The sequence below is a fragment of the Zingiber officinale genome, chromosome 9A (assembly GCF_018446385.1).
Source record: "Zingiber officinale cultivar Zhangliang chromosome 9A, Zo_v1.1, whole genome shotgun sequence".
Lineage (NCBI taxonomy): Eukaryota > Viridiplantae > Streptophyta > Magnoliopsida > Zingiberales > Zingiberaceae > Zingiber > Zingiber officinale.
The window spans coordinates 123,533,717-123,545,063 of NC_056002.1; the positions used below are offsets into that span (position 1 = coordinate 123,533,717).

Below are 11,347 nucleotides of genomic sequence, written 5' to 3' on the forward strand. Positions count from 1 at the left end.
GGACCCGGTCGGCTTGCCATGTGAGCATATTGTGGGCTCCTCAACATAACAACCTAACTTTTTTTTTTTAAAACATTTTGTGTTATGGAGGGCAGAGAATATTCTGTATGTAAATTGTACATTAGAATCTTTCAGCCTGCCAAACATGTGGATTATGCGTCCATTTTAGAAATGGTGTCAGAACATTTTTACGATTTGTCATTTTTTAAAAGTGCTTTGAGATTCGTGTATAGACAAACAGTAATACTATAAAAAGGGATCTCCATTTATAGACGCAAATATACGATGCTACGTAATTTTACACACTCGTAGCCAATGTTCATCCTATTGTTCACATACTCGACTCGATCATTGACTTGAGCGTTAGAGTGTCAACGCCGGAGACCCCTTCCTTAATCCGATCACTAACGCTCCTTTTAACACACATGATCTCTCAGAGTCATTTTTAGCTAGATCAGAGTCTTCACGCAGTTAACATTAGAGCCACTTCCTCAGTCAATCATTTTCTCCGCTTTCAAACAGGATCAAAGTTCATTAATCAATCAAACAAATTTTAAAATATAAAAATTTTAAATAATAAAATAAATTTAAATTAAGAGTCCGATAACACCTAAATAAATTATATTCAAACTAACCTAGTTCAAGTAAAAAGAAAAATTTAAAATTAAGCTAAACTTAAATTTGAAAAAGATAAAGTATTATCTCGGCTTGAATTCTTGACGACCTAATATTAACCGTCACCAAAACATCCATTCCCTATCTTTATTTCACTTCATTGCGCATCCTTCTTACTTGCCACCGTCCCCACCACTTCTTTAAAGACGTTTTAAAACCGACTTCACTTGCTCTCCTCCATCCCTAATTCATTTTTATTATAATGAGATAGTCTCCTATATAAACCGTTTGTCATATCATTGTCTCTTGAATTATCTATCCTAATATTTCTATGAACAAATAACTATACCACACTCTTTGTGTTAACCATTCTTGTTTGGGTGACCAAACAATCGTGTGTTTCTTACTCATCAATAATATACAATTAGGAGCAAATTTAACATTCTGTAATTACCAAGTGTGCACAATTACTTTCTCATAGTTTATCACTAATTATGGTTTCTTCTCCCGCGTGTTAAGAATAATTAGTAATTGCTCATATAAATCTTAGGATTAATTTTTAACAGATAAAAAAATATTTTATTGGTCAACTCATACCCGCTTCTTTAAAATTTAAACCACTCAAAAATAATTTTAAATGTCTTTTTTTTTCCGTTTTTGAAAATAGTTTTTTTTAGTGGTGAGCCGATGAGGGAAAAGATACCGTAAATACCGTAGGCATAAATTTCCTGCATTATAGTTTTTTTTTTTCTTATCATTTATTTATTTTTATAGGAAACAATTTAAGTTTCTCTATTATTTTGTCGGGTGGGGCCGTTTTGGCTATCGCACGGTTTCTATCTCCTCCTCCTCCTCCTCCACTGGGCCAACAAAACAACTCTTCGCCATCATCCCCAACCTCTCCGCCTTCTCTCTATATAAGCTAAACCCTTCTCTCTCTTCCTTTCCACTTTCCAATTCTCGATCGTCTCTCTCTCTCTTCCTCTAAATAGTTGTCGGAGCCTCGCTGCAATGGCAGGCGCGGCCGTGGCCTCGCCCCTCGGCTCGTGGATTGCCACGGCGGCGTCGGTGTCCTCCTCAGCCTGCGACCAGGATCGCCTCGCCAGGTCTCATCGGAGGAGGCCGGTGGCGATCTCCTCCCACTCCCCCCTACGAGGATCGAAGATCCAGGCCATTTCTAGCTCCTTCGACCCGTGTTTATGCGACTTCCGCTCCTCCGGCGTCGCTGCCCTTCGTGCCGATAGCCGCATCTCGCTTCTCTTTGGATTTCAGAGAGTCGAATGCTACCCAGCGCCGCGAAGAGCCGCCCGCCACCCCGCCGCTGCATCTGGTATCCGCAACAGACAACACTGATTTATTTATTTATTTGATGTTAACTCGAGTCTATTGCTTTGTTATTATCCCATATAATATATCTTGGCCCTCTTAATTTGTTGGATACGTTCTGAGAATCGCTAGAGAGTTATTAACGAGATCAGAGATCTGGGTTTGTGATTGGTTGGTGTGCATGATTTGGTGTGACATTGATTGGATGTCGAACTCCTGACTAATTTTAACTTAAGGGTTTCAGTAGCGAAAATAAACCAACTAAGATTCGCTCTTTTGTTTGACATGTAGAGAAACTAAGCAATTGAACCTTGCTTGCTTTATGCATATAATTTATCATCCATTGTTTGCACATTTGTTTGAGTAGACTTTTGTAAGACTTGAATATAAACTGGATGCTCAACTAAGTTTTCCAAGGATTGCCAGATTTCATATTTCTTCCAGTTCGGTACTTGCTATGAAATACTATCATGATTTTCTTCCAAAAGTGGGAAATGAATAACTATGGCTTTAGGACAACGGGCAAGGGTTGCTTTATTTCAGAAGAGGGCAAACTGCATGTCAGTGTATGTCAATTGCCAAATAGTTAAAACTTGTCAAGCAACGGAGCAATGAGTGTCATATTTGTGATAATCACTAATATACTGTAATCGGGTTGCAGGAAAAACAATGGCTGTTGCCTTGGAACCAACTAAGGAACTTGGCGAGAAGAAAAGTAAGCATATGAAACAAAGGAGGGTTGTTGTGACAGGTATGGGCGTGGTTAGTCCTCTAGGCCATGATCTAGACGTCTTCTACAATAACCTTCTTGAAGGCATTAGTGGCATAAGTGAGATTGACACATTTGATTGCTCCAATTATCCCACGGTATTTTTCTCTTAAGCAAATGATTTTTCAAAGTTCCACAATATATAGAAAGCAATTATCTAAAATATCTCAATATACTATTTTGAAAATTGGTTTGCCTGTGAGGGTTCAAAACAGACTGCTTTGTTAGGTTGCTGATAAAAGATTATTTTGTAGAGAATTGCAGGGGAAATCAAATCCTTTTCTGCAGAAGGGTGGGTGGCTCCCAAGTTTTCAAGAAGGATGGACAAGTTCATGCTCTATTTACTTACTGCAGGGAAAAAAGCCCTAGAGGATGGTGGAGTCACAGAAGAGGTCATGAACCAGTTTGAGAAAACAAGATGTGGTGTGCTGATTGGGTCTGCAATGGGTGGAATGAAAGTATGTGTCTTAACATGCATCTGAAGCCCCTAAGAAAGTTCTAAGAAATTAATGATGTCTCCCGTACCCTTTAAACAATTTTCTCTGTTATTTATAGCATTTACATTGTTTGACCTTCAAAAAATCATAGCCCTTATATTTAAAATTATAGGTTTTTAATGATGCAATTGAGGCTTTGAGAGTCTCGTACAAGAAGATGAACCCATTCTGTGTACCTTTTGCAACTACAAACATGGGATCTGCCATGCTTGCGATGGATCTGGTCTGACCAAGTATCCTTGTCAGAATTGGAAGTTTGTATAGAAATGTTTTAAATACTTCTAATATTACCTTGGGTTTTTTGTCCTTAGGGATGGATGGGTCCTAATTATTCAATTTCTACTGCTTGTGCAACTAGCAACTTCTGCATTCTAAATGCAGCAAATCATATTATACGAGGTGAAGCAGTAAGTTTCTCACTTCTGCCATTGTTTATTATGAAAGTTCAAAGTTCATGCATCCATATGCTCTCCATATATTTCAGGATGTGATGCTTTGTGGTGGATCTGATTCTGCCATCATACCTATTGGTGCGGCAACTCATCTTAAGGCCAACCGCTTTATGCATTATATTCATCACACTAACTATATGCATGTTAATGTCGTTGCAGGGATAGGTGGTTTTGTAGCATGCAGAGCACTTTCTCAAAGAAATACTGATCCGACTAAAGCATCACGCCCTTGGGATGTTGTATGTCTATGTTACTTCATTTTCTTTTCTATCTTTGAATTTCCTGAATATCAGAAAGTTAGCTCCTGGGTAACTTTTGCTTTCCATTTTATTGGGTCTTGATCATGTTCTAGTGTTCCACACCTGTTCTGGTTTTATACAAAGCCACAAACTGTTCTTGTTCAGATATGCTCACAAAAGTTAAAGTAATCATGTACAAATATTTACTATTATGTTTTTATTCATGTAGCTTTGAAGTTGCCGTTGTCTCAACTATTTGGGGCTTAACTATGCAGAGTGGATCTTATCCCTCCATTGAACCTTATGCAAAACAAAACTAGTATTAATACTCAAATCAATTAAATGATTCTTTTTATATTAACTAAAGTTGTTCTTTGTTCTTTCTCTATCTCTTGCCCTTCCAACTAGTTTAACTATTCTAATTATAAAACTATATCAGTTTCTAAATATGCCCTTTATCATCTCAATCTTTGTTCTTTTCTGTTTTTCATTTTATCATCTCTTGAAGACACCTATTTATGGTCAGATTGTATTTTAGGCATCATCTATGGGTCAAAATGTAGAAGACTAGTAGAACAACATCATTGTTTGTGTAGGATTATGTTAGTATAGTAGACAATAAATCATCTAGTGAACAAACTAAAGGCAGCCTGGCAATGTGGAGTCTAGGGAAGGGTCTATTGTATGCAACCTTACCATACGTTGCAAGAGGTTATTTTTGAGACTCGAACCCGTGACTTCTAGGTCACGTGATAGCAACTTCACCATTGCACCAAGGCTCCCCTTCATCTAGTGAACAAACATGATTAGAAATTTTTAATGAAGTGTTGAATGTTGTATATTTATGAAATTTGGCTTATTTATTTAGTTATTATTTCCTATCTCAGATCCATGAACCTATAGGTGGAACCAAGCACAAGTATGTAGCACATTCTTATCATGAATTTAAGAAGATAAAAAGATACACACAAACATAGTGGGTTGCTTATTAAAATTTTGTTTTTAAGAAAATTATTTTAAACTCCAATAGATTTCAGTTTGTTTACAATATATCTTGGGATAATCATAAATAAATAAAACCAAACCGTATATATGATTAGAAGTTTATTGATTGATTTGGTTTGTTTTATAAGTTTATTAGTTTTGGTTTAGTGCAGATTATAAATTTACTGATTTTTATTTCAGTTTTATTATATTTAAAAATCTATTGATTGGTTCAGTTGGATTTACAAGTTTATTGGGTTTCGTATAGTTTGGCTTTGGAAATTTCATACATATCAGTTTGTTGTAGTTTGAAAATTTTCTGATAAACTGATAAATTGAACCATACATATGTTTGGTGCTTTACCAAAAGAAACATCCTGGTTGGTGGTCATGTAAACCTAATTCTTTGTTCTTGTTTTAAATGGTCATTAGGATCGTGATGGATTTGTTATGGGGGAAGGGGCTGGTGTGCTACTTCTGGAAGAACTAGACCATGCTAAGGTTAGAAGGATGATTCATTCATATTTTCAAATTCATAATTCCATCTCTTTTCTTTCAGCTGTCATTGTTTATGTTTCCTTTGATCTTGCAGCAAAGAGGAGCAAAAATCTATGCTGAGTTTTTAGGTGGAAGCTTCACTTGTGATGCATACCACATGACAGAGCCACATCCTGAAGGTAACTACATTTTTTGTTTGAATGCATACATGGCATGCTACCTCTAGTGTCTGTTTACTTATTCATTAACATTCTAACGGCCATGTTAAATCAGGTACTGGTATTATTCTTTGCATAGAGAAGGCACTATCAGAATCAGGAGTATCCAGAGAGGATGTTAACTACATAAATGCTCATGCAACATCTACACCAGCTGGTGATTTAAAAGAATATGAAGCTCTTATCCGATGTTTTGGCAAGAACCCTAAGGTGTGTGATTTAAAAGAATATCAGCTCATATATTGTTTCAGCAAGAACCCTTAGGTATGTGATTAATATCATGCATGAATTATGGAAATTGCAGCTGAGAGTGAACTCAACAAAGTCTATGACTGGTCACCTGTTAGGCGCTGCTGGTGCAGTGGAAGCAGTTGCTGTTGTACAGGTAAAATTTTCTGGCTTTCCTTGTCCTTTGAAGTTTTACCTCTGAATCTCTCAAATTTTTGTATTTCATGCTGAGTGCTTGTCAGATTGCATATTCATGTACATTTAACTTTCACAAATTTTGTGTGGATATGATGTAGCACCAACATGAACAAATCTCACAAAGAGACAATAATTCATAAAATAGAACATTTTATTAACCAAAAGATAATTTACAAAAGGGCTTGGGCTCTTTTAATAGAAGACTTAAAGAGCCTAGTTTTCTTAACTAGTTCTTAGAACAAGGTCTAATTTACTCCAATAAATATAACAAACCTTTTAAATCTTATTAGCAACTTTTAAAAATTTAAAATTTGGAAGTAAAACTAACCTAAAACTAAATACTAAATTTGTATACTGCATTATTCTCCCCAAGTAAAACTTAATCTTGGTGAATGAGATGGAAGCGAGAAGATCAAACTTGGTGATAGTTAACATGAATACAAAGTAGATGGCCATGAGGCGACTTTAGGGAAGATGGCTCTAGCACTTGTTGTTGGATCTCTAAATATTTAAGAACAATTTAATGAAGTTCATCTTCAATGATCCAATTGTCTATATCTGAGAGCTCCAACAGACCAAGTACCTCGTAGTGTTCCCATAGGAAGATAACAATGTTTGTATCAAATATGCTTTGAATTAGGAAGTCACGTAGTCAAGGGAAGAATGTGTACCAAAATTATAGGAGTGTATAGGAGCATGATCTGCAGCAAATCAATAGTCAAAGGAGATGACTCAAATGCCCCTCAACATGGTTTGTCTATTGTCTACATTGAAAATGGGATCAATGTTAAATTTGACTGACATATCAATAACATGTGATAGTGTACATTTTTCTAGCCATAAGAAAGGGACCAAGTAGGATGGACTTGACATTTTTAAAAGAGCTTTAGGGGAAACGTTCAAGGCAATGTGAACAAAAATATAGTCTCCTATATACTCTATCAATGTCGATTTTGATGCGTTTCATTACTCTAGTGAACAAAAGCTAATATAGTCTCTCTGAATATCAGCTTGAATCTCTCGAATGTGCTAAGCAAAACTCTTAGCAAACTCAAAGGAGTGGGAGTGTGACATGTAGAAGAATCATATCAATAGGTTGACATCTTTAGACCTATAGATGACTTCGACAGGGCATCTACTCTATTAATTTATAGGAAAATTTGACAGCAAGTAAAAAATAAAATCTTAAATCCTTGATTTCTTAAGCACATTTGAGCCCATCTTAAATTTTCATTTGTATAACTTGAGAATTATGATATAATTTTTGTCTCTTGTATATGCATTTGCATTTTGATCTATTTCCTTTAAGCAAGTTGATATCTTCCAATTAAGAGGATATTTGCAATGTTCCATAAACTTTTTCTTTTTTTTTTGCCAACATACTCTTCTCTGAAAATTATCTAATGTGCTTCTCAATAGTGAGTCCCTTCACTTTGTTATTAAGAACTACGTGTTAGAGACTTCTGATTTGGTTCAGAATTTTAATTATGGGTGTTTGAAGAACAAATAATTCTCGTATATCCCTGAGGGATATATACCAGTAGTCCAGTACAATGTGCTTCTAAGGTGACTAAGAACGTGGATTGAGTTGTAAATCCTTGCACAGGAATATATTATTCAGATTGAGCTTATACTCTTTCCTTATATGGCTTAGCTTCAGAGGTGGGGCACTTACATATGACCAAAAGACAAATAGGCCTGTTTTGCATTCATGCTGGTTTGGAAACATGTCATAAATGTTGCATAGTTCCAAACAGTAGTAACTGAAGGAAAAGTTAATTTGATGATGGAAAGAAGTTTTGGTATCGCAAAAACTGCCATTAAAATTGGCATGTTTGTATATTTCCTCATAAATACAAAAGCTTAGCAAAGAACTCTGTGCTTCGCTAATTGTACTGGGCTTTTTTTGCATTGGAATCCATGAGATAGTCGAAATCAAGTCAGTACCAGGCTCTAGATGTGTCAAAACCCAGGTGCATGAACAGATCTAGTTGCCACAATTTGTTCATATTGGACAGTCTGCTATTTTTGGATGATAGCCTGTACTTCCATTTTCATTGTCTTTCTTGTTGTATTTAAGTCCTCACTTAGTGCTGAACCTGCAAAAGATTGTGATATTATTACATTGGATACATGTGCAAACCAGATTGTCTGAGGATGTATACCAAACAAGCTCTTTATCACACATAAGTTCATATGACATTGTTCTTAAAGCAATCAAGAAAAACATGTAGTTTTAGTGGTTTGTGCTATTCTAATGATTTTTTTTTTTTCAAAAATATGCGTCTTTTCTTTTCCACAGAAATGTGCCTGCAAGACGCATAGATAATCATGAACTTAAAATGGTTTCCACTGAGAAGTTTGTGGTTTCTTGTTCCTCAAACTTTTGACAGATGATGTATCATGCCTCTGTAGCTTTCTTTATTATTTAAACATAACTTTCGGTCATTTTGCAGACTATTCGAACAGGTTGGGTTCATCCAAACATTAATCTGGACAATCCTGAGAAAAGCGTGGTATGTTTTTTAGAGTATAGATATGGCACTAATCTCTATTGCTTTAGGCGGGCATGTTATCCATCTACATTACTAAAGATTGAATGTGGAGTTCCTTTTTTTCTTAAATTCAGGACACGAATTTGCTAGTGGGGTCAAAAAAGGAGAGATTAGATGTGAAGGTAGCACTATCTAATTCCTTCGGCTTTGGCGGGCACAACTCATCCATCCTGTTCGCTCCCTACAAGTAATCATAACTCATGGCTTAAAGCAAATGTTCTAAAAAGTCTGATTAATATCCTCATATATTTTCTGCACTGTAGGTGCATTCTCGTTTTTGATATTGTTTTGAAGTAATATATATGCCGGGTTCATCTTTTTCCTGTATGTAAAATGCTGGGCACTGTGCTTTGTTTTATTCGGTAGCCCGCACTGATACCTTACCCACGCTCAAAAGTTTTCTTGATTTAGGACAAGCATTTCATAATAGAGTAGTAAGTGAATACAATCGAAAGAAGTATACTGAAGAAAGGACAATGTTTTATGACCTGGACTAAGGTGACACGACTACATAAGAGTCCTATAATATATCCAATCTCAACCTATTTTAATGAAGAGAATCTTAATCTGTATAATATAATATCAAAATATCATTTAAAGCTAACCAAGCATTATCTTCAATATAATTCAATTCACTAATTGTTAAATGACAAAACGGCTTACCTGGAGTTGGAAGAGCATGTTACACGAGTTCATAGGAAATGAGCCCCATGAGGACTAAACAATGTGCTGCATGGTCACACCCTGAGCAAATTGGTAGATTAGTTAGCCCACCAGAAAATTATATTTAAACAGGAGGGGGTTATAATTGATAACAACATCAAGAAGCTGAAAACTTGGCCAAGATTCCTATCTCAATGAATTTTCCATCATGATAATAATTTTAAATTTTGTGCATGAAATTAGATACAAATAAGTCCTTAATGTTCAATTTACTTCATTTTCAAAGTTTTTTTAAGTTTTATTTTTTAATTGATGGATTGAGATGTCACATCCAATCCAATTGTGCAAACAGCCCAATGTCCACCACTTGGTTTGCTTCTTTAGAAAAAATAATAATAAATGGCACCAGAAATTAAAATAATATTTATTTATCTTTATGTCATTTTCACTTGCTAAACTGTTGTTGATGCCTTTGGTTTTCTTCCAAAACCACTTAATGGCTTTATTTGTCGGCTTTATCCGTCATCAATCCTATTACTGTCATATACACTAAAACTGGATTTATATAAATTCAAAAATAGCACGTTACAATCAACGTGTTCATAATTTTTTAGGAGGGGACCATGGATGATAATTTTTCTCACAGATTTGGACTCAATGGGAAAATCTTAAAACGGAAATGGATTCGGAAATTTTTTTGGATTTGAAATTGGGTTAGGGGAATTGTTCGGATTCAGGTTGGGAGCAGGTATGAGGATGTTATTGTCACGCCTCAGGTAGTCTCTGTCAGAAGAAATTTCGATAGCATCTCCCCTGTACGGATGACAATCTGAAACTTCCTACAACAATCCAGATACCTCGGCCAACACGGTCGGAACATATGTATAAATAATAAGCATGATAGTAAACAAACCAAACTAAAACAACGATACGGAAATCATCTCAATATTCCTACTCAATTACACCCATAAATCTCAAAATTTATATCCTACTCAACTACACCCATAAAACACAAATCACATTGATGCAAATAAAAGTAACTCACCTCTTCTGCCGTCCAGGCAAACATATAGTAGAACATATCCAAATAAAATCCAACGATAATAAAGGACCATACAAGATCCAAGTGCCAAAATCCAGAACAAGTCTACAACACAATTTAGATAGTATAATAAGAAAAAACAAAAGATAAAACACACATCCTTGCGATCTGCAGGGGGACTAGTGATTGGAACTCTTCGGACAGCCTCAACCTGAAAATAGTAATAACAACGAGATGAGTCAACTCCTCAGCGGATAACTACTGACATGCATAATAAGAAATAACTAATAGCAATAATTATGCGTACAGTCTCCTGATATAGGAATGATAAATGCAAACTAAAATAAACAGGAGAAAAACTGTACTAACCAAGACCTGATATAGAGATAAAAAGGTCATTAGACCGAGAGTATCATAAATCCTATATGCATGTCAAACATATGCATCTACCAAATATGTAGCATATAAGTGCAGCAAACACAAGCAATAAATGCATCAATGTATATGATGCCAATGACATGTCCTGGTCACCCATACTACCAGTCAACCATCTCACACACGATGGTGAGACCGAGTGGGTAGGGTTGTGACAACCGTGCACTCTGTCATCACTGCTCCTTATGAGTGACTGAGTGGACGGGATGCTGTCGGAGTACACCTATCCTCCTACCCCAAATCATAAGTGGGGGAGCTCAATGCTCTCATCTCCCTGAGCAAGTCCAGAGGAGGGATTCCTGCCGGCTACCACGCTGCGTCACACTACCCATGAGTTGACCAACAGAGCCAAATAGAGCAAAACTGTCTGCCGGCTACTACGTTGCGTCTCCAGACCAGTGGAGCCTAACAGAGCAGAACTGTTTGCCGGCTACCACGCTGAGTCACCGGATCAGCGGTGCCTAGCAGCAGAACTGCCACACATCCTGCCTGACATACCACTAACCCATAAGTGGTGGTGTGTGCAGATCTATGTAACTGGCGATGTGCTCAACAATAATGAAGCCGACTATCGCACAACATGCAATCATGCGAGATGGTGCATGACACTAAGCATGGAAATATCCTG

General features: G+C 36.4%; 1 protein-coding gene across 1 annotated transcript; it reads left to right on the top strand.

The window, feature by feature from the left end:
- The first annotated feature begins 1,471 nt into the window (after positions 1-1,471).
- LOC122020023 (3-oxoacyl-[acyl-carrier-protein] synthase II, chloroplastic-like) lies at positions 1,472-8,906 on the top strand. Its single transcript, XM_042577723.1, has 13 exons — positions 1,472-1,945; positions 2,603-2,808; positions 2,965-3,168; positions 3,320-3,430; positions 3,519-3,614; positions 3,692-3,737; positions 3,819-3,898; positions 5,315-5,383; positions 5,475-5,559; positions 5,654-5,808; positions 5,903-5,983; positions 8,481-8,540; positions 8,654-8,906. The coding sequence occupies exons 1-13, from the start codon at positions 1,627-1,629 to the stop codon at positions 8,768-8,770; spliced, it is 1,629 nt and encodes a 542-aa protein (XP_042433657.1). The 5' UTR covers positions 1,472-1,626; the 3' UTR covers positions 8,771-8,906.
- The last annotated feature ends 2,441 nt before the right edge of the window (positions 8,907-11,347 follow it).